Source organism: Lissotriton vulgaris, chromosome 6 (genome assembly GCF_964263255.1).
Source record: "Lissotriton vulgaris chromosome 6, aLisVul1.2, whole genome shotgun sequence".
NCBI lineage: Eukaryota > Metazoa > Chordata > Amphibia > Caudata > Salamandridae > Lissotriton > Lissotriton vulgaris.
This window is the reverse complement of record NC_141694.1, coordinates 500416897-500443445: the sequence shown is the minus strand read 5'-3', so window position 1 is coordinate 500443445 and position 26549 is coordinate 500416897. Positions and strand designations below refer to the sequence as shown.

The 26549-nt window shown below is 43.7% G+C and overlaps 1 protein-coding gene across 1 annotated transcript in view; it reads left to right on the top strand.

Moving 5' to 3' along the window:
- The window catches only part of LOC147707491 (CD109 antigen-like), an 871995-nt gene that overhangs the window by 764360 nt on the left and 81086 nt on the right, over positions 1 to 26549 (top strand). The window contains exons 28-29 of the mRNA XM_086926508.1: positions 4261 to 4416; positions 4517 to 4582. Of these exons, the coding sequence (XP_086782634.1) occupies positions 4261 to 4416; positions 4517 to 4582 (222 nt within the window). The remainder of the gene's footprint in view (positions 1 to 4260; positions 4417 to 4516; positions 4583 to 26549) is intronic.

Genomic DNA, 26549 nt, shown 5'->3' with positions numbered 1-26549 from the left:
ATCAGCCCACCCATAAAGCCGGACACACCCTAGATGGGTTATTTACCAGCAACCCCCACATTCTGGTCTCCAAGGTGATCCCTCTTATATGGACCAATCACTCAGCAGTATGCTTTTCCATAAGACTGAATTCCTTTTCACTTTCCCCTATATCTTCTTCTTCTTTTACTTTTAGAGACTGGAAAAATATTATTCCTCCTCACCTTGCTGCTTTGCTGCTTGATCGCATTACTACTACCGAACAGGACACTTCACTGGCCTCCACTAACTATCTTAACAGCCTAAATACGGCTTGTCTCAACCTAGCTCCCCTCAAAACCTCCCATCGTAGAAGAAAACTCCCCTCGGCCCCTTGGTTCTCGGAATCCCTTCGACTGCAGAGACAGCACTGCAGAAACTTGGAAAGACACTGGCGCCGCTATTATAATCCTACGGACAAAACTGTACAAAAGCGCCCTTTCCAAATACAAAGATCTTATAACCGCCGAAAAAACATCTTACTATACCTCCCAAATCAACCAAGCAAAAAACTCATCTAAAAAACTGTTCCAGGTGGTCACTCACCTCTCCAACCCCCCTGCTCCCAGCTTTGATGGAACTCAATCCCTTTGTGATTCTATTGCTAATTTCTTCAAAGATAAAGTCACTGCCATTTTTTCAGCCTTCACCCACGCTCCTCCCACTGTCACTACCAATCTACCATCACATTCTAATACATCCAGCTTCTCTGTCTTCGAAGCTGTCACGGAGGAACAAGTCTATCGACTTGTTTCGGGTACTAAATCAGGATCACCTTTAGACCTTTGCCCGCCTGCCATTCTCAATCTTATTCCCGAAGCTATCTCCCCCACCCTGACGTCCATCTGTAACGCTATGTTCACAACGGGCACCTACCCTTCAGTCTGGAGGAGGCTTACATTAAGCCACTTCTTAAAAAACCTACTCTCGATCCCCTTCTCTCTGCTAGTTACCGACCCAATGCATGTCTCCCGTTCCCAGCTAAAATCTTTGAAAAAACAATGAACATACAACTATCAAAATTTATAGACAATAATAATCTACTGGACGATACCCAATTTGGGTTTAGACAGGGTCATGGAACAGAGACTGCGTTATTAAAAGCTGCAGATGAAATAAGGATGACATTGGACAAAGGAGGAGCAGCTGTATTAATACTATTAGATCTCTCTGCAGCCTTCGACACAGTCGATCATGTTATCTTGATCGACCGTGTCTCAGCTATAGGAATTAAGAACAAAGCGAAAGAACTTCTCGCATCCTTCCTAGCTGACCGTCCACAAACAGTAAAAATGGGCCATTTCACCTCCCACATCTTCACTCTTCCATGTGGCGTCCCACAGGGCTCCTCGCTAAGTCCGACTCTGTTTAACATTTATGTTTCGGACTTAGCGAGGGTAATAAAATCTTACGGAATTGCCCTCACAACTTACGCTAACGATACACAACTGGTGCTATCTGTACATAGTGATGGCACTTCAGTTGCTGCAAATTTCCAAGAGGGAATGCGGGCTATCAGTATCTGGATGTCATCAAACTGTCTCAAATTAAACTCTGACAAAACAGAGGTGATTACATTCGGGAAACTGGAACCTGCTTGGCCCCCTCAATGGTGGCCACCGGAGATGGGAGTTCCACCCCAACCAGTCACTAAGGTTCGCAACCTGGGAGTTATATTTGATGATAAAATGACCTTTCATCATCACGTCGACTCCGTGGTCTCTTCATCTTTTTTTATCCTGAAAAGGATCAAAAAACTGTTGCCATACCTTCCCTCCTCAGCCGGCAAAACTCTAATCAGCACTTTGGTCTTTTCCAAAATAGATTACTGTAATGCCCTCCTTCTAAATGCCCAGGAAAAAGTCATGAACAGACTGCAGCTAGTCCAGAACGCTTCTGCTAGAATTTTACTGGGAGTTCCCAAGTTCATATCCATTTCCCCATATATCTGGCAACTCCACTGGCTCCCAGTCAGGAGCCCGACAAAATTCAAGGCACTTTGCATTTCATATAAAGCAGTCAACAACTTGGGCCCACAGTTCCTTAGAAGAGCCCTCTGTCCCCTGGTACATTCTAGAACTCTTCGCTCCTCCTCTGCTCACTTTCTTAAAGTCCCGCAAACAAAGAAGGCCAACTGGGGTGACAGGTGCTTTACAGTTTCCACGGCCAAACTTTGGAACACACTCCCCCTTCACATCAAAACTGCCCCTACTCTCATCAGCTTTAGGAAAAAATTAAAAACCTGGTTCTCTACACTATAATTTACCTCCGGGTAGTTGTGCGCTTTAAAAATTGCATAAACATAAACATAAACATATCCCAACGTATCTCCTCACTATAGTCGAGGAGCTACACAGTTCCAACTGGGTACAAATTATCAGGGACACCAAGGGAACCCTAATAGAAAAAATATTAATTGGAAATGGACTAAGACATGGGTGTGTCCTGGCTCCTATTCTCTTCTACCTGTTTATTGCCGATTTGCCATCAATCTTAAGGGAAACTAAGGGTGGCAGCCATAAAATGGATGGCAAACATGTTGCTTGCCTCCTTTATGCAGATGATCTGGTAATTCTAGACAAGACTTAGATAGGCTTACAAAGAAACTTAGAAAGATTTACGGAATACTGTAAGCACAAACAATTGGTAGTGAATATGGAAAAAACAAACGGTGTGTGCTTTGGTAATAAAAAACAAAGTTCAGCTGGTACCTAGGCCCCACCAAACTGGAGACTGTAAAGTAATATAAGTATTTAGGGGTCTGGTTCAATAAGTCACTAAAATGGGAAACCCATCTGGAATCATTGAGATACAGTTAATGGCTTTAAGAAATGTAATAAGGACTATGGGGAGATGTCAGAATGGCCCGCTCTGAAAGCCTTTGTAGTCATGTTCCCACCACAATTCCAATTTGGAAGTGAACTGCTATATCTAAGTGGAAAAAACAGATGAGATATTGAAGAGGTCAAATGTCTAAAACATTTACTGTCACTACCTAAATCGTCCATGATCCAGTCTATAAGGACAGAGATGGAACTGGTTTTATGGAATACAATGGCCTGTATGGCATTGATAAGCATACTGGATGCGCCTAACCTCGAGTTAAGAGCAAAAGATCTCTTTGTGGTGTAAAAAGGAAATACTGCAGAGTAAATTAAAATGGGCTAAGGTGGAGATTAAGGAAACTATGGTAAAAGTTTGAAGCAAGATGAGAATCAAGCTGTGAATGGAAGAACTACAAATTGAGACTACAAAAGGTGAGCCAAGAGCTATAGGCTCTGAATTATCCTGAGACAGTGACAAAAAGTACCTTGATGAGAAAAAATCAGTTCCCTTTGTCTGATCCATGGAAAAAGGAAGTAGGATACCCGTACGTGGATATACTTCCAGATAGCCATCTGAGAAGAGAAGTGTTAAGAATAAGAATAGGAATTTACTTTTATTATGCTAATGAAAAGATAAATATGGTCATGATTGATAAGAAGGGAAATTGTACATGGGATCTAAACACTAAAAGCAATATATTGCACATTCAATTGGGTTGCTTTAAAGTATTAACTGGGCGGAAACAGTTTTTATGCCCAATCTTCTTAAAATATGAGATTAGAAATCGGCCCCAAGCTATGGAATTTATAACTGATATGCGGACCTTAGATATACTGTGTGCCATAGGGAGGTTTATGATTGCTGCTAAAAAGGTTTATATGGGTGTACAGATTTTAATGTAGAAGTAGAAATAAGGTATACTTGGGATGTTCATAAACTTTTTATATATTGCATTACTTAATGCATGTTTTTAATTTTTGTATTAATATATGCATTCGTTGAATTTTTAACCATTTTTACCTGTTTGTTTCAATTGCTATACATAGAGTATACATCAATAAAATGTTTGTTTCATTGGTGTACTCTGAGTATCTATGTTCTTTGCACTTTTATGGTCTTTTTCAGACGAAATAGATATTTTTTGATTGAAATATTATGCGGAATATGAATATCAAATTTTAACTTTAGGCGAGAGCATTTTGAGTAACAGATTAACATTATGAGGAGTCGTAGGCCCCACCAACCCTTCCGAATGCAATATCTCACCCCCATATTAGCTGCACAGAGCACTAGGAAATGCATTTCCAGTTGCACAGAGTCTTTACTTGCCTATTTGGTTTTGGAAACCTCAAATAACTCATTATTTAAAAAAAAAAACACGTGCTTAAGTTTATTAACACTGTGTTTTGTCCATAGGATACAATACTGGCTTTGGAGGCGTTGTCTACCATAGCCTCTTTGGCAACAGTTGGGACAACAGAAATGAGTGTTTTTGTGAGTGGAACAGATCCGAACAACACTGTGGGATTTAAAGTGGATGATGTAAACCGGTTCCTTTTTCAGAAAAAACAGGTGAAGTGGGTTATTGAAAAAATAATATTTAGCAACAATGATTTTAAAGACATTGACGTTTTACTAATGAATCTTTAACTGTAATTTTATTTTGTAATAGATTGAAGTTACACAGCCTTTGGAAATTAATGTGTCTGCTCACGGAGTTGGTTTGGCAGTATTTCAGGTAAGTCATTTTAACCACGTTCTTGATATAACCATGGCTACCACATACATTTGCAAGAGTAACTCACACCACAATCAATTGCAATATAGCAACTAAGCGGGAGTAGGCTCTCCAGCTCAGATGAACAGGCGCAGTGATGCAGCTTGTGGGTTTCATAAATAGCTGAGCAAACTAGCATTCACACTCCATATCTACACATGTGGCATCAATAGTATCAAATAGGTAAGATGACCTCATGGAAGCAAAGTGCTGTTGAAGAGATTCTACAAAATGTATTTCCTGGAATGGTTGTCTGTATGTGGAATTTCTTTTGTTGGAACCTAGCCAAAAGGGTCAAAGACAAGCATAACGCCAACGAGCAGATAAGAGAGGCTGCTGGTTTATGGACTGTTAATGCATTGTGATATAGTGTTCTTTAAAGATGTGTGCCTACAACTCTTTCCTAAATTGGAGTAGAGCTGGGACACTTCTGATGGGCAAGTGGATGGTGTTTCACATCCAGGATGCATACATGAAAACAGTCTTCTGTCTTGTTTTTAGGTCTAGATTGGGCAGCGCATGCGCTGCTCTGCAAGCCATGCTTCATTGGAGTATCCACTTGAAGCCCCGCCCACTCTCCGGACATATTTGTCATTGGCTTGTGTTATTGTCCCTTCTTAAATGCTGGCTTCTCATTCATTATTAGGCTTGTTAGTCCCTCCTTAGTACCGCCTTGTCTTCATTTGTAACCTCCCATGAGTACTGGACTTTTTTCTTGTGGTGTTACTCGGTCTGCTTTATTTAATCGGTGAGCACTATTTTATTTAATGATCTTTCCCCTATTCCACCCACGACGGGGCAGAACACCGCCCATTTTTATATTATTATTACTAATGAGTTTTTTAAATTTGCAACACGGTCTGCTTTCACTTTAGCAGCCATGCGTCTTTATGTTTTTTAATTTACAAGAGCAGCCACTTCTTGTTTTCATTTCGGTGCGCTTTCATTTAATAAAAAATGTATTCAGTATGCCATGTGTGCTTTTAGTTTGACAATGGTGGCTGTCACCGCACACAGCACACAGCATTCGCTGGACGCTGCCCTTGTCTACTGTGATTTTTGTGCTTGAGGTCCATCAAAGTCATCATGAGTCTCTATGATTGGCGAAGTAGGATTCGAACAGTACGGTGTGCTTTCTCCGCGATGGTGCAAATTGAGAGCACTGGAGCCTGGAAGATTGTGCCGGCGCATAGCGAGTTTAGTGTACCGGATAGCCACTGGAAGTGGCGACGCGTAGCCAGTGAGCTTAAAACAGGACAGAACAAGATAATACATTCAGCATAAGTAAAACATTGCTCTTCTGCGATCGCGATGACATTATTTTTTCATGTCTCTGAATTCCCCCTTTCCTTTTGACTGCACCTTCTCTTTTATATCTACCTTCCTTTGCTTAACCCCACGTTCTCATTTCTCTCCCACTAATTGCTATCCTCTCTATGTCGATCTCTCGGTGCAATCTTTTCACTCCTGCTGCCATCCCCCGTATCCTTCTGTGGGCGCCTCCTTCTTCATTTGTAGCTTTCGATCTCATTTGCCTTTTTATTCATTTATGTATTTTAATGTAGTGCAGACCTTATCCAAAGGTTTTAGCGTGCGTTAGAATAAAAGTGATTCATTACATAATGTACAAATTTACGAAGTCCTGATGTAATGTAACTAGTTCGATTGTAAAGCACTCTGACACCTTCGGGTAAAGTCAGCGCTATATAAAAACGCATAAATCAAAAAATATTGTTGCAAATGCACTTTTCTTGGTAGTGAAATGCGTGGCAAATCCATAAAGGGTGTACGTTTCAGGGTACTAAGGCTGATGTTTCCTTCACGTTATTTCAGCATTGTGTGTGTGTATGGAGGGCGGGGGCTCTTCTGGAGTTTTATCACAATATCTGTCATTTCTCTGATCGTCGTGGACGTTGTCACCAGAAGCTCCTTTAGCTGTGCCTCCCACAAACAAGCTGGAGATGGCTGGGATTCTCCTTCCCCCGACCCCGGAGAATAATGGACGCTCACACACATCTCTGCCCTTCCTCCCAGTCTAAAGGTGGAAAAATGCAGAAGCTCCGATGTTATTACTAATTGCATTAAGCGTCGTGGGGTTTACTATGAAGAAATCCAACCTTTTGATTAGGACACTTTATACAGCAATTGTAAAATGAGATCTTTTCAATATTGGGGTATTCTAAGGTTTGGGCCGCATCGATCCATGTCTAACTGGCAGCATGGGAACAATGTTGCTGTTTTTACAAGCAGGACCGACAAAACGCAAAAGCAAGTAAAAGCCAGAAATGTTTTGGTTTCTCATGCCTAACATGGGGATACTTGGGATGATCAACTTTTGATAATCTGTTGTCCGTGGCACTATCACATTGAATGTCACATAGACAGGAATCATTATATATAAGCACAGACTAAAATACAGTAATTACACATGCATCCAGTCATAACAAAACTTTGCTGTTCTGCCATTAACGTACTCCCAAGCTTCCAAGCTATGGTGAACAGCCATTGCGTGACACTGTACTCACAACCTGTCAAGTAAGCAACACCATATACTTTTTATGATGAAGAAAACGTGATGGTCCTGGATTGGATGCGGGACCTCATCATGTCAGTATATTGGCTAGAAAAGTTCCTGCCAGTCATTCACTTGCTCTAGGGAACTTGGAGATAGTACAGTGGTTTGCGATTGGTCAGGAAACAGCCTTTTATTATCTGCAGTTTCTCAAACTCTGCCCTTGCTACAACCTGAAACAAAAAGCATTTGCAATGCAACAGGTCTCACATTTGCAAGATTTCGAGCTATTGCCATTGTAAATGACAATGCCTTTTATTTATGTGCTTTGAAAACCTGCAAGCAGTGCGTAAACATGCACTTTGGACTTATGAAAAGCAAGGCTGGCAGCAAAAATGCGTATTTTCGGATCTGCCTGCAGCTTTTAAAAATACATAAATAAAAGACATTGTCATTTACAATGCCAATAGCTCAAACTCTAACAAATGCGAGACCTATTGCATTGCAATTGCCTGTTTTTCTTCATTTTTTAGTCTAGTCTAATGGTGTCCCGGCTGTAGGTGAGACGAGAACCACCAGAGGTGGTCAGCTTATCTGCAAGATGCTGACCATTTTTACAAAGTTCTTGTCGTGATGGCTTTGTAAATGATGCTGCTCGTTTTCAAGATGGTGCGGGCCGGCAAGGGGAACCAATTGAGTTCCATTACAATGGGGTTGATGCAGTCATATTTTTTCAGGCCCGGGATAAGATGTGTGTGGGAGCCTCTTAATAGGTGGCAGTGTGGTGTCTGGGGGTTAATGGAGCAGATCATTACCACCATCCCAATGCGAGATTAGGAGGGCTTGTCAGCAGTTCTGAAGTAGCTTTCTTAAAGAAACAATTGAATAGCAGTTTTGGATTCACTTTCTGGAATACACAGTTTCACTTTCATTAGAAGAAAGAGCCAGTACCAGGACACATTTGTTGCGCTTGAATGCCCTAGATTACTGTCCTCGTGTGTTATGGTAAGCACCTTGAACATGTTTCTTCTCAAATCTTTGTTAAATACCGTTCAAAAACTCGTATTTTCTCAGAGAGTAAAGAGTTTTAGAATGAGCTAATTATTGGTAGTAATATGGTGCAAAGCTAGTTAGTGCCCGACAAAAAGTTAAGGAATTAGAAATTTGTAAACTGACACATAAAACAAACTTATAAAGGTGAAAGGGTTAATGAACTGGAAGAATTACTGCTCCATGTAGATAAATGGATTCATAGTGGCTTAATTGTGTCTTGAGAGAAAGTATTTTTGCCGAGAATGGAAAATCAGTACCTTTACACAGACAATCTGTTTTTGCAGTGAAGTAAAAAAGAGTACATTTTAGTTGCTCTTGTCGTTAATATCAGAGTTGTAGGGACTCAAATCATAAAAACTTCTTAGTTCTAGGAATGTGAGCTTCCTTTGGTTGTAAAGAAAATGGTGGTGGTTTTGTTCATATATGTTAATCCGTGTTAGTAACATTTTTCTTATTATTCTTTTTTGGGGGAAAAAATTGATTAAAAAAAAAAGATTTTTTGCATCCTAAAAATATAAGCTTGCCAGTTTGGAATTATGAAATGGGTAAACATTTCTATGAAGTGTCATCTACATGTCTATTTGGTATGAAAAAGTAACTAAATTACTTCCAAACGTCTACTATCTATCACCTTATTCAATTGGTGCTATTTTGTAAGCTGCACAAAAGAATGATAAAACTGCCTGTAGGCAATGTCTATCTAATGATGCTTCTTCTGTAGTATAGTGTGATCATTTGGAGGGTTCCTCCCAGTAAAATTACTATGTAAATTGTGGGAATTATTTTAAACTATTTTTCTCTCAACTATTTTAAAAAGTAAAGACATAGGTGCGTGAGCATTGCCCGCCATAATCTAAGCATTGTGGGGCTGTTTCACAAAGGAGTTCATGAGTGAAGTATTACTACAGGAATATTACAAATACGCATGAATCCCTTTGTGAATTGTCTCCAAAACGTCCTACTCTGTATTTGTAAAAGTACAAAGAAAACACATTCCTTTCTGTGTCTACTAATAGTATGTGAATATTATCATTTTAGGTGTTTAATAGCCAATTCACAAACCACAAAGGAATTTAATAGCATGTGAAGGACTGCAGGAATACTAGTACATTTACTCATAATTACTTTTGTGACATTTTTACTGTACCTTTTTGATGTCCTGTTACATTAAACAATTATTTCTGGAATGAACATAATTTAATATGTTAAATGATAGCCAATATAATAAGACACATTGTGTAACACAAAAAAATGAAATAAATTCAAAGCGCAGTCTTTACTATTCCTTCCAGTGATCCATATAAATTCATTCAGTTAATCGGACCTCCCAAAATAACTAGTATGTCCTCTTCTATATCACTAGTATGTGGTACTCAGAGCCTTCCTTCATTGCGTAAAGGGGCGTAAAACACAACGATTATCACTAAGGTTGCAATAACTTGCCCTCATTAGTTTATTTTCACTAAGAAATAATTAGTATGAGTGTTTGCTCCTGTCCTGGGCCGCACTCTGGAAATTACCCCCCGCATTGTGCAGTTGGGATTGAGGGAGAAGATTCATGGCACCAGGACTGAGCAAATCTTTTTAGGGGTGGCCTGTTTGGTCACCAAACGGGACGCAGCTCGTGCCTGGAAACCGCAAAAACAGACTGTTGGTTGTTGTTGTATGGGGATGGACTGTTGCGCTCACCAGAAGAAAATGATTTTTGAGACCCTGAGCTGCCCTGAGAAGCATAGCTGAATATGCAGGACATGGTGTAGCTATTATGGTTTGTCGATTTGACCTTGTAATGTTTTGCAATGTGAATGACTGGGCTTGTTGTACTATTGGGCATGTACAACAAACTTTCCTGAACAGTTATAATATGTCTTGTTGCAAAATCTTCAATAAAGTTGGTTATGATAAAATTAAAATAATTGGTGATGGAAGCTATAATTTTATCTGTTGGGCTCTGCTAGTATTTAGCTGACAGAGTCCTAGAGCACTGATCTAGAGCTTTTTGTGATTTTTTATGTCTTGGAACACTTTTCTAACCCTTCAAAAAGCGTCTTCACTCGACATCTTCAAAGACATAATGTATTTTATACTGTTTCCTAGCAGGAAACCAATTTTTCTTTTCACAAAATGGTTTCCCTTTTTGTGTACTGACCTTCTTGTGGGAGACACAAAGCACACACAAGCCCCTTAAAGTCTGTTCGGTGTGCCTAACCAGCTCTCATTATTCTGACTCCTGTTTTTCCTGTCAGAAGATGTCCACACAATGCTGAAGAGCAGCTAGAAAATCTGCTTACAAGGACTACAGAAAGACCAGCACAATCGTGATAAGTCAACATCAGGAATATCCGAGTGATGCGGAGAGTGTGATCTTATACTACAGCTCATTTCACTGTTTCCAAGCCCCCTTGCAAGGGAAACCCAAAGAAATCTCTCATTAGGAAAAATGTGAGCACAGTCATTCAGTGGTAGAGCCATGTTGACCGTCAACCGCTGATTCCCCCTTAAGAAGTCATTCACTGTTGAAAGGAACAAACAGGGGAAGCCGACACTGGAAACTCCATTGATGTGATGAGGCATTCAACATCAACAGACAACACCCAGTCGGTCTTTCTATCTGTCTGTGCATTGGGTCTACAAGATGAAGAGGAGGGTGCAGCGTGTACAGGATTCAGAATACATCAGGATGTTTTGACCGTCCTGAGGAGTCTCCAGGCTCTTATGTTCCAATGAAATGCCCATGCTACAGGAAGAAGATCCTTAACTCCAAGAGGACATTCTAGGAGTCCTTACAGTAGGAGACAGCGCATAACAGGATTAGAAGTATGCGATATGTTTACAGGATGTATTTTTCACACACTCAATATATAAAGTCATTGAAAATGTATAACGTTTTTGGTGGGAATCATAACTTTCAATACAGAGTCATGCATTTTGGTATTCTGTCGGCTCTACAAGCATGTTCAAAGTGCATAGCAGTAGTCACACCACAGAAAGATGAAAATAAACATCTCCCCCAACCAAGCAAATTTGCTAATAAAGCTTTTGTTATTCAGAAATCCCAACATCACTACAACACAGAAGTCACCGTTCTTTACTGCTTGGGACTCTGAGCAAATGACTCCGATGGTTTGGCTGTCCTGGTCCAATCATCCATTATCTAGGAGTGACTCTAGACACAAAGTGCCAATTGTGCACCCTTCAGAGGAGAGACTGTGATGTATGCATCTGAAGTGTCAGAGGCTTTGAACGATGAGCCATCAGACAGCCCGCCATATCTTATCACTTCTGGACTCAATGGCATTCTGCATATTTCTGGTACCCTGTGCCTAATGACAAATAGGACTGTTACAATGATGCCTGGAATGCGAGCAGTGACAGCTCTCAAGCAGTTGAGAAAACAAAATGCCTTTCTCAGGTTGCATGCAAGTCTCTTCCTTGATTGTACCATTCATCCAATCTCCAATAGGGTGTTTATTTTCATCTGAACCAGCCATTGTGATGGATGCTTCACTACGAGGTATGGAAATGTAGTCTGATGAACAGGAGACTCACCACACCAACCTACTGATGGCCTAAAGAAATAAGGCCCAACTCCATTTTAAGTATGCAGCATCTACATTTTCTGCATTTCCGCAAAATCATCATGTGTGCCTTTGACACAGATGTCATCTGTCCTTAGCTTTCCAAAAAGTGTCATGTCGTTTAAATATAGACATCAACAGAACTACTGATGCAACATCAGTTTGGAGCCTTGTTATCTTAATTGTAAGGTCAAACAAAGAATAGTCAAAATAGTGTAGTCTGAATTGTTGTACTATTTCTTTATATGTTTAAAGGAATGCATCTTAGACTAGCACCTTGATGCTTGTTGGTTAAAAGAAAAATTTCTACTGTGACATTGCAAATTCCATCTCAGATAAGATACAGTATAAAAAGACAGTCACTTGACCCACCTGTCAGGAGAGGTCCTTTGCCCCAGATTATCGCAAACAAGATACTGCTAGACCAGAAGACGATCCTGCTTGGCAGATATGCAGCTGCTGTATAGCACTTTTGTACTGAAAGTTGATACTGAGTCAGGGAGGAGTTGATGATGTTTATCTTTTTCAGGGAACACAACTTCCCTGACTCCTGATAATTATAGCATTATGCTGTAAACGAGGTATGTATTGTGCTCATCTTCCCTAAGAAAATATTTCTGCTAGTTATCTACTTTCCATGCTCTACTACCGTAGCGCACAGATAAAAGGTTTTAGGGTGTTAGGATTTCAGATGACATTTTCACCATGTTAGAAATGTAAAAACATTTTTAATTTTGTTCACAATATGTATTTCTTCTGTTTTAATTGTATTCTGTGTCGGTATGTTTGATGTGTTGAGCAGCAGGGTGCAAAAACGCACTTCTTAGTTGAAGTGCCTTTCTCATTGCACATCTTGCGTGTGTGATTGATGAGAATTAAAAAGGGTTGATGCTGATCACTATGGTGTGACTGGATCCATGTTTAGGGACTGTTAATAACCCCAAAGCATTGATGCCACTTCAACAATGTATTGGGTGGAGTTCTGCGTGCCAACAAAAACCTATCTCTCACATTCAAGTGTAGTGCATTGAACTATGTGCTCTCATGTCACATGTGGTGGTCAAAGCAAACCTTGTAAAGCTGAGTCAGCGGATTCAGTTTATGCAGCACTGAAGTTGAGGGCTATCCTAACTTGTTCCAACAGACAATAAAATGTTGATGCATTTTATCAACAAGGGGGAAATCACAAGATCCAGAGTTCAGTCTTTAGGAGCACAGGCAATTTGGAAATGTATAATTGTGAGGAATTGCGTAGTGTATCTACTTGGTGTACAACATGCAGAAGCAGAGTCTGTTAGCAGAGCCTTACTGGAGAATCACAAATGGACATCAAACGATGATGATGTTACGCAATGGTATTTGCGAATGGGGATTTCCAAACACAGACTGACTCATAAATGCAGAAACTATGCTTCCAGGTATTTCCACGTAGGCAGTCTGGGGCAAAATCTTTTTATCAGTTGGTCAAAGAAACTTTTCTACACATTCCTCCAATCCTGCTGACTCCATCAGTAATCCTCAAACTAACTTGCAACAGAGCAATGATGATCCTTATTGCTCTGAAGTCGCCACAGCTATAACGGGACACTGATCTGCTGCACCTATCTGCATGTCCCCACAAGAAACCGCCGAGCAGACCAACTCTCCTGTCGAAGTTTGGGGGCCAGATCCTACATGCCAGCCTTCTGTAACTAAACTTGACAGCTTAGTTCCTGAACTCATGCAATATGTTCTCATAAACTTTCTGCAAGATTACATGACAATTCTGAAAGAAGCAAAACATACATCCACTAGAAGAGCTTATTCCTTCAAATGGAAGATATTCTGTATTTGGTTTATCCAGAAAAACAGTAGTCCAACCAGATGCTGAGAGGAAACTGTACTTAAGGCTGCAGTTTTCTTTTAAAAAGTTGTATCTGGCAGCTATTGCTGCCTATAGTACAAGTCCCTTAGAAACCTATTTTTTCTAACTCCCAGCAGTGAAAGACTTCTTAAAAGGATTAAGAAAGCGTTTTCTCCCTTAAGGTTTCTCCCCCTTGCAATCTTAATGTGGTCCTTTGAAAATATGTTATCCCCCATTTCAACTTATCTGTGAGGAATCAAGGGCAAAGTTGCAATCAGAAGCCCTATTAAGTTTTCAAAAACGTGACATTAGTAAATAATTCCAGTCCCAGGACTATCCATTCCACCTGTGCTTCCCTGGAAATGCATTGTTCCCTCAGAAAACTGTCCGAATGTTATCCCATATTTATTTATATCTCCCACTTATTCTGTCTGAATTCATTACTTTATTGACAATGTGGATATCCCGTACCTGCTGGAACACTCCATAGGATCTGTTTGGCTGGGATGCCACCATTTTTGGGACACTAGGACCACTAAGAAAATACATTTATTGCAGGCCTCTTATTAAATGCCATTGTTGTGGTTTCAGAATATCCAGAAGGGAATATATATATATTTTTTTGGTGTCCTCATATTTCGCCCTTGGTGACCAACTAGTAGCATGTGGAGATGAACTTACCGTCACAGATAGACTGGTAGGGGCTCTGAGAAGAGCCACCCAAATTGCCCCTCAGTAAGTGATGCCAAACTCCAACTAAGCTACTTTGGAACGACCGTCAGGGATACATGCTGCGTTCATATATCCATCTTATACCGATATCAACTTTATTGGGTATAGTCAAACGTGAGAAAAGGTGCCAAGCAGGGTAATCATTGGACCTTGGGGAAAAAAAAACCCAAGGGAATATTGAGGTCATACAATATTGTGACCACAATATCAAAGATCCAAATATCAACAGGTAAGTATGTATATATTTTCTACACCGAAATCCATACATATTATAACTTAACAATCAGTGGCATGGGAGAGGGGGGGTGCAATGTATATATTTTTTTTAATCAACACTTTCCTTGCACAGCTGGGTCCGACGTTTCTGCTCCTGCTCTCTCCTCTGTCAGTCTCCAGGAACAGGAAGCACAGCCAGGCTCCCCTGACCAATCACAACGCTGCAACGCAGCGTTTTTTTTTTTGTCTGAGCGTCATACTTCGACGCTCAGCCAGGGAATGGGGGCCTGGGCATGTTCTCCACACAGGCTGTAATGCAGCCTGCGTGGAGAACAGGGAATATGCGCATGACTGCCGGCCAAACAGTCATGTGCCCTTAGCAATGGGCAAACCTCCAAGAGCAGAGCAGCCCCTCCCACTCGCAAAGCAACAACTCAAAGTTATTATCATTTTATGCTTCCTTTATTTGCACTGCTTAAAATCAGGGGGGTGATTCTAGATCGCCATAGTAGAGGAGCCGCAACTGTAACCACTGTGTATGTGTATATGTGTATATATATATATATATATATATATATATATATATATATATATATATATATATATATATATATATATTCACTGAAAAAACCATAGGTTTTAGCCCATATATAGTTAGGGATTAGCATTTACAAAACCTTAATTTACTCGCACAAAACCATAGAAATTCGCACATATATAGTTAGATGCAATAACTATATATCGCGCACCCGCAACCCACTGCTGATGATGTCACATATTACATCATTCATGACATGGTCAGTGACATCACTGATGACATCACTGATGACATCTCAAATGACATCACTGATAACATCTCAAATGACAACTTCCAGTGACTGTATGTTTCTGTAAAGTTAAAATATGTCTTACATATTGAAGAATGAGTGGATGTATAAATGTTTGGATGAAGGATTTAGTAGGTGCATGACTGACTGTATGAGAGAATGATTAAATGTGTCTCCCTGAGTGCATGGGTTAGTGACTAAACTGTCTTAATTTGTGCATCATTATTACTGTAGTTCTGTAAACTGCTGCATTTGTTGATCAGTAGCTATATGAGTAACTATATGGGTTATTGATTGGTTGCCCAAATATTTGTATGGGAGACTGAGTGTGTGTGTGGGGGTGGCTGAGAGGTGTGTGACTCTGTGCATAGATGTGTGAGCAGTTGATTCAGTAGATGTATGGGTTCAAAAGTGCATGTGAAAACAGCTGTATGGGCGGTTGACTGTGTGCATGAGTGTATTGGTGAATGAATGGATATCTCAGTGCTACATGTCAAAGTAACAACATATGTAAAACACAGTACATGTAAGAGTTGACATATATAAATAACTGTGCATAAGAGCCAGTGAATGTGTGAGTGACTGTATGGATCATTGTGAACTTGTATCAGGGATTGTATAAGAGAGTAAATATGTGTTAGTATATGTTTGATTAAGTAAGGTGTGTATAACTGTATAGTTGAGGAAATGGAGGTGTGATTGATTCTTTGCATGACTGACTAGGTGTGTGAGTAACTCCATGGATGAGTGACAGTCTGTGAGAGTCTGTTTACACTGATTGTATCGAAGGTTATATTAGAGTCTGAAGAGGTTGATCGTACTATCACATGAATGATATCATCAGTGATGTGATCAGTAATGACAAATGAGATGTTATCAGTGATTTTACAAGTGATGTCATTTGAAATATTATCAGTGATGTCATCAGTGATGTCACTGACCATGTCATGAATTATGTCATTTGAGATGTCATCAGTGATGTCATCAGTGATGTCACTGACCATGTCATGAATGATGTAATATGTGACATCATCAGCAGTGGGTTGCGGGTGCGCGATATATAGTTATTTCATCTAACTATATATGCGAATTTCTATGGTTTTGTGCGAGTAAATTAAGGTTTTGTAAATGCTAATCCCTAACTATGTATGGGCTAAAACCTATGGTTTTTTCAGTGAATTTCAATGGTTTTTTAATAGCAAATATCAAAAGCTGTCAAATGTCAAGTACGTGATAGGTAAAAACTTTTTCGTGTTTATGCACGCTGATGTGCTTTGAACGCTCCCCCCCCCCTCCCCTCTTTTCTCTTAGTAGTACTCTCTCTTTGCAGATAGTGAAGGGTAGTTAACGCAGGCCTTTACCCCCGTTGTAATCCGTGGTGCCTGCTTGTCTCTCCATTTGATTGATTGTTATCCAAGCATTTACTGTTTTACAATTGATTCTCCTTGGTTCATTCTCTATTTACAAACAAGCACAAAGTCGCAATACTCTGTTTAGTCTTTGCAGATAGTGAAAAATCGTGTAAAAAAATAAAAGTAATCGAGCAAAATCAGTAGGCCACTAATGGGATCTCTTTTTGACCTCGCTAAAATAGAAACATTAGGAACAACCCTTCTTGAGAAATACGAAAATAGTGAGATGAACTGAGCTCCACACCATGAAGGCTGCAAGACAGCTCGGCTCCGCCACCCACCCCGCCCAAAATAACGATAAACTCTATGCAAATATTATAAATATATACAACACACCAGCAAAGTAACAGGGTAAAACATTTTATTAAATAACTATTTACATAACTATTTTATACTTTTTGTTGCCTGATGCGGCTAGCTCAATCGATCGAGTATGAAACTCATAAACTCTGATAGCAAGCGTTGCTGCTGATGCTATGCAGACAAAAACTGGTTTTCAGTTTGTACATTCATCAAGATTTTTCCATCCAAGGCTGGTTGAGAGTTTGTAGAACGATAGCTTCAGATTTTCAACATACGGTGTGGTGGCGCGGACTGGGAGGGGGCGCTTGGCTCCTGCCCCCTCCCCAAGTCGTGTTGCCCTGGTGTGGCCTAAGATCGCCCCCGACATAGGCGGCCGGCTCCCGGGGTCCGGCGGAACTTTTTGCCTTTTGATGACTCTTCCATTCTGGACCTTGTCCCACAATCCGTTTGACCTGAAAACACGCTGTAGTGGGGCGCCCCTTTACCGTTTCAGGTGCCATTCTGCCCGCTTTTGCTACACTGTGCCTCTTCCGCCATTCAGCTGTTTACCGCCCGACTACAGCGTCTCGCTCACCGTGTAGTTGAGTTGCTCCCGCTCTTGCGATTCAGCGATAGGCGGCTGCCACAAGACTCTCAAAATGGCGGCCGGCTCTTCAGATTTGGGCGTGATCCACTAAAATGGCCCTGGGACACCTTGGAACTCGGACGCTTGTCTGCTAGGGCTTGGGCCCCATTCTCAAAAGCGTCCCCTGAGCCTTGAAGATTCTACAAAAGTCTTGGGGGCCCCCGACTCCCGCAGGCTTCTGGTGGGGAGCGGCTGTGTGTGCGCGAAGCTGGGTAGGATTACCTCCTCCCCTCGCGGAGCTGCGAGGACAAAAGGTGGGGGCCAGTCAGCCTCCGAAAGCAAAATGTCATACGTAGACGAGAGATTTTCCCAAAATACCCCTTTTACAGTTCGCTGCATGCCACCTTCAATTAACAGGACAATTTCAAAAAGTCGTTCAGGGGGAGCAACATGCGTATCTGCTGTTTCTATCACAACATAAATGTCAGTCGCTGTCACCTTCAACAGTGGACGGAGGGCCTCTCTCACTATGGTAATCTCTGCTGCGCTGTCTAGCAAGGTCAGAGCCCACGTCAGATTCCGAAGCCGCGTTCTCACTATCTTCGGCATAACGATGCGCGGTCAGGGCAGCGACTTTCTTCGTGGCAAACTGTGGTCTCTTGGGCGTAGAGCCTTCCTGCTGATCTCCACTGGCACGCGGGCGGGGCTGACCACGTCCTTGCTGGCCACCCCGGCCCCTGCCGCCCCCTCCACCACCGGTTGACGGAGCCGATGAGTCCTGAAAGGAACGAGGAGAGCGTTGTTCAGAAGCCTGAAACCTCTCAGGCGATTTAATCATCGCGCGGTCGCGCAAATCATAAACACGATCCGACTGCGCAGGCAATGGAGACGCAGGAGCAGAAACCTGTATTTGTTGTTGTTGTTGCTTACCCTGATTCTGCTTTTTAGGCCAATTTTGTTTCTTGGACTTTTGTTGAACACTAGTTTCCGATGTCTGACCCTGGGGCTGTTTCTTCTCCTTATCAGGAAAAGATTTAACCGTTGCCTCAGTAATCGTACCTACTATCACGGATCTCATCAACTGCTCGTTCGCCCACGGAACTGTCCCCGATAGCTGGAAGAGTGCTGTGGTTAAAGCACTCTTAAAAAAACCTCAGCTAGATCCATCAGACCTGTCTAACTACAGACCAATATCTCTACTCCCTGGCATCAGCAAAGTCACTGAGAAACTGGTAAACATCCAATTATCCCAGTTCCTTGAAACCAACAACTTGCTTCGACAATCCCAAACCGGATTTCGCCCGGGCCATGGAACAGACACTGCACTCCTCGCAGTCATCGAGGAGGCAAGGGGCTTACTGGATTCAGGAGGATCAGTGGCAGTGATCCTCCTGGATCTAAGTGCAGCCTTTGACACGGTCAACCACCGTGTCCTTCTGCATAGACTGGCGGATGCAGGACTTACCGGGACAGCAATCAAATGGATCGAATCCTTTCTTACGGGGCGCACTTTCCAAGTGTGGGACGATAATCATCACTCATCCACCCTCCCACTCACTAGCGGCGTCCCCCAGGGCTCCTCCCTGAGCCCGACGCTTTTTAATGTCTATATGGCCCCCCTCGAGGACGTGGTAACACCATTTAACATAAAAATGGTGAGTTACGCTGACGATACCCAACTAGTCGTCTCCTTGTCCCAGTTGATTGACCATCCAGAAAATCTGACCAACTGCCTCATAGGAATCCATAACTGGATGAATAACTCATCACTAAAACTGAATGGGACAAAGACGGAAGTGATGCTACTTGGAAAGCAATGGACGACCATCCCTCCTACACTATGGCCCGATGTGTTCGGAGAAATCCCCCCCCCCCAAAACGTGAAATCAAGACACTCGGGGTGTGGCTTGAACCACAGCTCACGATGAAAACCCAAGCAACTAAAACCTCGGGCACCTGCTTCGGGCTCATGCGCACGACCCGTAAAATCCTGCCCTTACTCCCACCTATTTCCAGGAAGCTTCTCATCCAGGGACTAGTGCTGTCCCGCCTGGACTACAGCAACCTGGTCTATCTGGGGGCCCCCGAGTCCACCATCACGAAACTCCAGCGGACACAGAACGCGGCAGCACGCATGCTTACTAACACTCCTTCCAGAACGTCCGCCAAGCCAGCCCTCAAAGCCCTGCACTGGCTCCCTGTGCGCCAAAGGGTGCATTTCAAAGCAATGTGTACAACACACAAGCTTTACAACGGATCTGGTCCAGCGATTCTTAGTAAAATGATCACTCCTTACACAGCAACCAGATCCCTACGATCTCAGAATGAGAACCTAGTCAGCACCCCCAGATTCAAAAGAACCCGTACAGGAGGTCGACAATTCTCCGTTCAAGCGGCTAAGGGCTGGAACGCACTCCCTCGCTCCCTCAGACTAGAACCCAACCACCTGGCTTTTCGCAAAAAACTAAAGACCCATCTGTTCCCTAAATAATACCCTTCTGTCGCTCTCCCCCCCCTCTCTTCCCCTCAACAGGATTTCAAGTCACATAGCGCGGGGATGCCCTTGGGTCACCAGGCGCTTTAGAAATCGCTAAAATAAAATAAATAAATAAATAAAACCCCCTTTGCATTGCGGCCCACCATTTTGTAAGCATTCACAATTATCTTTGCTAACTGTCGGGGTCGGTCGGGCTCGGGAACCAACGCTAACGCGTTAGCAACTTGAAAGTTCACTGCATCCCCCTTGACATTCGCAAGGATCACACCGCAAACTACTTCAAAGGAGCCACACAGGCGCATGCCCAATTCAACAGCCGCCTCCGGTCCGTGTTCGTCCTGAACACGTTTAAGGACCCCACCTAGATTGGTCACAGACGGGGAGCCATAGCACCTCGAATAGACCACTGCAAAAGTTTTTCCCCAGGTTTCACAGTCAGCAAGGTCAGGAGCCAGATCTTTCGGCAAACTCAGTGTAAGAATCCGGTGCTTATCACCTGGACTCGTAGCCAGCCAACTACCGGGATCTGCAACGCATCATCCGATGTGGAGGGCAAATGTTCCTTTGCAAGACTGTCTCTGGTCTTTTGTAGATTCTGTAAAACATCGCAACGTTCATCTACGTCAAAGGCCCCGGCCTGGGCCTTGTAGTCCGGCCCATCAAGGTCAGGTACATACATCTTGATACCAAAGAGCATTTCGTATGGGGTCCGCCCACCCAGAGACCTTCTAGGGAGATTATTAAGCGCACGCTGCACGCCTATGAGGTGGGCTAGCCAGTTTCTACCAGTACCTATAACTCGGGCTGTCAAAGATTGCTTCAAGTCGCGGTTCATTCGTTCTACTACACTATTGCCCTCGGGCCTGTAGGGACTTGAAAACTTGACTTGGACTCCCAACGAAACCATAGCAGCCTTGTATGCCTTAGAGGCGAAAGCCGGACCCTGGTCCCAATGGAAAGTACCACAGGCAAAAATTCCCACAAAGACACGCAAATCCTTAATGACAGTCCGCGAATCAGCGCTTCGATGCGGCCATACCCATACAAAGCGTGTGCATGAGTCAACTGCTACTAAGATGTATTTAAACGCAGTATCAGAAGAAAAAGGACCGCAGTGATCCAAATAAACGCAACCAAGCGGTTTATTAGAGATGTACAACTGTGTCTGAGGCGGACGCGCAGCAGTAGAAGGCTTAATCTGCTGGCAAATGTCACATTGAAGAACATATTCACGCGTCTGTTTGTACAGCCCCCGCCACCAGAATCTCTGTTGTAGCTGCGTTACAGTGGCCGAGACGCCCGCATGCGCAGACGCCACGCCTTCATGTGCCGCAGTAATCAAAGCAGCTCTGCGATCCGAGTTGGGAACTAAACGCTCGCCAACTTCAGGGATTTTCACATAAGGAACCTTATCGGGACTTAAGTGGTATGTGTATTTAGAAGGGAATCCCGCAGGATATTTACTTCCCTTCTCTGTTGCAGCTACAGCTGCCAAGATATCATCACCTATTTTGCTTTTGGACCTCGAGACTGCTGCAACTAAGTATTTTGATACCGCTGACTTCGCTGCTTCATCAGCAAGCGAGTTGCCAACAGCGTGGACCCCCACGCGCTGATGACCGAGAGTATGAATCACAAACACGAGTGGCAGCTTCTCTTTAAGTTCCGCCACTCGGACCCAGATCGTTTTATGTTTTATTGTGCTACCTTTGGAGTCACGAAAACCATTCTGAATCCAAAAGAACAAGTTTTCATTGTAAGACTGGACACAGTAGTAAGAATCACTTACGACCAAAGTCGTCACATTAGGATCTGCGTACTCTAATGCAAGCATCAGAGCACGAAGCTCTGCTAATTGTGCGGTGCAGTCTCCAAGCGTCTGCGTGTGCACGACACTGGACTTGAACTCATCGTTCATCATGGCACCGACCACAATGGCGCAAGCGGAAACGTAGGCATGTTTAGAGCCATGCGCAACCTGCGCCGAACCATCAGTGTAAATGATGCAATGGAAATCCTCCAACGGCCGCATTGCTAATGGAGCAGGATGAACAAATTCATACTGTAAATACTCCTGTGACCATAAAGTGGCGTCAAAAATAAACGTGACATCCTGGGACGTCAACGATGCAGCCCATTGAATCCACCGAGGGTGCAAAGCTTTGCAATTAGGTACACTGGCTTTCGTAACCGCCTCTAAGGCAGGACACGGGGTAACAACCAACATGCGCTTTCCTTGTGACAGGGCACGTTCCTTAAGAATTGCCATCTGCACAGCTGTTAAAACTTTCTCCACAGTGGAAAAACGCAATTCAGCCGAAGTGTACAAGTGTGACTTGTAAGCAATAGGTACTGTATCCACTTCATTAAAAGTCAGGTACGTGAAACCCACCGCCCCAGGGATAATTCTTTCCACCAGGTTGGTCTGGTTATCACGAGTCTGTAAGTATTCAGAAGCGAGCAAATCAGCCTGCAAAGACTGCAGAATGGCCGAATGCTCAGGCAGCCAGCATGATTTGGAAAAAGATGGTTGTATCAAAGCATGCAAAGGCTTGATACGCTGGGCATATTCCGGAATGTAAGTCCTCCCGAAATTCAGAAAGCCCAGTAGAGATTGTAATTTTTTCAGTGTTGTCGGAGAGCACAACTGTGCGCATTCCTCCAGGAAATGGGGTGCTAAACCCTTCCCTTCATGGTTAAGCTCGTAACCTAGAAACAACACTGTGTACTCTGCAATGTGCGACTTTGCAAAGTTAAACTTGTAACCCATGTCAGCAAAGTTACAAATTATGCTATTTACTCGACACAGATGCTCCCAAAGATCGACGTCTGTGAGATAAATGTCATCCACATACGAACAAGCAACTGGGTCAAAGCTCTCCAAAAGAGAGACTATGCGCGCGGAAAAAACTCCCGGACTGTTCTTGTAGCCCATTGGGAGTCGTTTAAACATTTTCTGCACTCCGGCGCATGTAAAACTGGTCCATTGGGAACTTAGACCATCTAATCTATGCGCATAGAAACCATTGGAAATGTCAAGCGTGGTTCTGAACCTTTTACGCTCAAGACTATTCACTAACGCAGAGCCGTGCGTATTCTGTACTGCACAGTTACGGCAATGCGAGTTCAAATGCCTATAATCCAAAACCAAATGATATGAGCCGTCCGGCTTGTTCACAGTAAAAAGGGGGTTATTCATCGGTGACACACACGTTTCAATTACACCTTGATATTCCAATTGTTCAAGGATAGCTGCGACTGAAGCTTTCGCTTCACGCCGTATGGGATATTGTGGTTGAGGCTGTGGCTGTGACCGTAAAGGAATCTCATGGCTTGGTGACAATTTATCCCAGCCACATTGATTGCGGTACACAGCCGGCACAAGCGCCAGAGCCCACTCTTCTGCAAAATGCAGCGCCACCACCCTCGGCACTGTGTGCGCGAAGCTGGGTAGGATTACCTCCTCCCCTCGCGGAGCTGCGAGGACAAAAGGTGGGGGCCAGTCAGCCTCCGAAAGCAAAATGTCATACGTAGACGAGAGATTTTCCCAAAATACCCCTTTTACAGTTCGCTGCATGTCACCTTCAATTAACAGGACAATTTCAAAAAGTCGTTCAGGGGGAGCAACATGCGTATCTGCTGTTTCTATCACAACATAAATGTCAGTCGCTGTCACCTTCAACAGTGGACGGAGGGCCTCTCTCACTATGGTAATCTCTGCTGCGCTGTCTAGCAAGGTCAGAGCCCACGTCAGATTCCGAAGCCGCGTTCTCACTATCTTCGGCATAACGATGCGCGGTCAGGGCAGCGACTTTCTTCGTGGCAAACTGTGGTCTCTTGGGCGTAGAGCCTTCCTGCTGATCTCCACTGGCACGCGGGCGGGGCTGACCACGTCCTTGCTGGCCACCCCGGCCCCTGCCGCCCCCTCCACCACCGGTTGACGGAGCCGATGAGTCCTGAAAGGAACGAGGAGAGCGTTGTTCAGAAGCCTGAAACCTCTCAGGCGATTTAATCATCGCGCGGTCGCGCAAATCATAAACACGATCCGACTGCGCAGGCAATGGAGACGCAGGAGCAGAAACCTGTATTTGTTGTTGTTGTTGCTTACCCTGATTCTGCTTTTTAGGCCAATTTTGTTTCTTGGACTTTTGTTGAACACTAGTTTCCGATGTCTGACCCTGGGGCTGTTTCTTCTCCTTATCAGGAAAAGATTTAACCCCCTTTGCATTGCGGCCCACCATTTTGTAAGCATTCACAATTATCTTTGCTAACTGTCGGGGTCGGTCGGGCTCGGGAACCAACGCTAACGCGTTAGCAACTTGAAAGTTCACTGCATCCCCCTTGACATTCGCAAGGATCACACCGCAAACTACTTCAAAGGAGCCACACAGGCGCATGCCCAATTCAACAGCCGCCTCCGGTCCGTGTTCGTCCTGAACACGTTTAAGGACCCCACCTAGATTGGTCACAGACGGGGAGCCATAGCACCTCGAATAGACCGCTGCAAAAGTTTTTCCCCAGGTTTCACAGTCAGCAAGGTCAGGAGCCAGATCTTTCGGCAAACTCAGTGTAAGAATCTGGTGCTTATCACCTGGACCCGTATTGGGAAACACAGCTTCCAGCTGGCCGAATTTCTCAGCAAGCCAGAACGGAAAATCGTCCTTTTCCTGGGGCTTCTTACCCATCACGGAATTAACCATGACCGGGTTGATTTTCAGACCAGCATGTTCTGCTCGAAGCTGTGCGCCTCTAGGGGCCGCGTCCTGAACATTACGGCCAATGTAATGAACAAGCGCTCTAATCACTCCCACCGCGACTTCATGAAGCTGCCGCAGTTCGGCCACGTTACAAGCGTTACGTCTAGGGTGAGGAGTAAATCCAGCCAAAGCAGGCCAAGGAGTGCCCGGAATGGACAAAGGACCTAACCTCGGAGCGGTCAAAGCGTGCGGTTGGGCGCCACCAAACCAAACTCCATGCTGCCAAGCGTCTATAGGAACCTCCAGTGCTCTGTACGGAGCGTACGCAGCCGGTACAACCGAAGCTGTGTATGTGTGGAACACTTACAAACAACAAGAGAGAAAGGGAGAGTCACGAACACTCTTAGTCCCCAAAATATAATATGTATCAACAACAGAAGAGTGTTCTTGTTCTGGTTAAGGTGGAAAGAAGCACAGAGCACAAGAAAACAACAAAGCCCTATAGGTTTGTTAGGAAAGCCCTCACTCACCGACCTGGTCGGTGACTTGCTTCATCATCGGGCCCCACCGGGTGTGACCGAATGCCACCCCGGTGTGCTGCGACGCCAGAATTACTGCGGAGCTGGTTTTGTGATGGGAGGGCTATGTGAAAAATTACGTGAATAGTGTCAAGTGGTGAGATTAAAATTTGCCTTGTATGTGTCAAAAATTTAATTTTAATCAAAGACCATCAAGGGCAAGGTTAAAAAATGTGTTGGTGAGTAGGGCCAACTAAATGGATGGTCTTACTCCCACTAGCATTAAGTGAAAAAGTGAATGGTCAACATGGACATGTTTCAGCCGGTGTGGTATCATTAACCTGGCATTCGTCAGGACCTATGGTGTAAAACCTCGGCGGTATGGGCACTCTAAGGCCCACCCAACCGGAGGACTTGAAAGTTAAAAAGTCTGTGAAGTGCAAAAAAACGGGGGGCGGGCTTCACCACCCGAAGGTAGGACGCACACACCTCCAGCCTCTAAATTTTAGAGACCAAAAATAAAAAGCACTTCACCAGGGTAGAAAATCCACCCCATAGACCGCGATCCGGTCCTGAGGGCGATTAGGCTCACCGGCAGGAGACGGACGCCGTGGCGATGTGCCAAATGCGCCGTCCCCTCCCTCCCGCGGTCTATGGGGTGGATTTTCTACCCTGGTGAAGTGCTTTTTACCTTCGGGTGGTGAAGCCCGCCCCCCGTTTTTTTGCACTTCACAGACTTTTTAACTTTCAAGTCCTCCGGTTGGGTGGGCCTTAGAGTGCCCATACCGCCGAGGTTTTACACCATAGGTCCTGACGAATGCCAGGTTAATGATACCACACCGGCTGAAACATGTCCATGTTGACCATTCACTTTTTCACTTAATGCTAGTGGGAGTAAGACCATCCATTTAGTTGGCCCTACTCACCAACACATTTTTTAACCTTGCCCTTGATGGTCTTTGATTAAAATTAAATTTTTGACACATACAAGGCAAATTTTAATCTCACCACTTGACACTATTCACGTAATTTTTCACATAGCCCTCCCATCACAAAACCAGCTCCGCAGTAATTCTGGCGTCGCAGCACACCGGGGTGGCATTCGGTCACACCCGGTGGGGCCCGATGATGAAGCAAGTCACCGACCAGGTCGGTGAGTGAGGGCTTTCCTAACA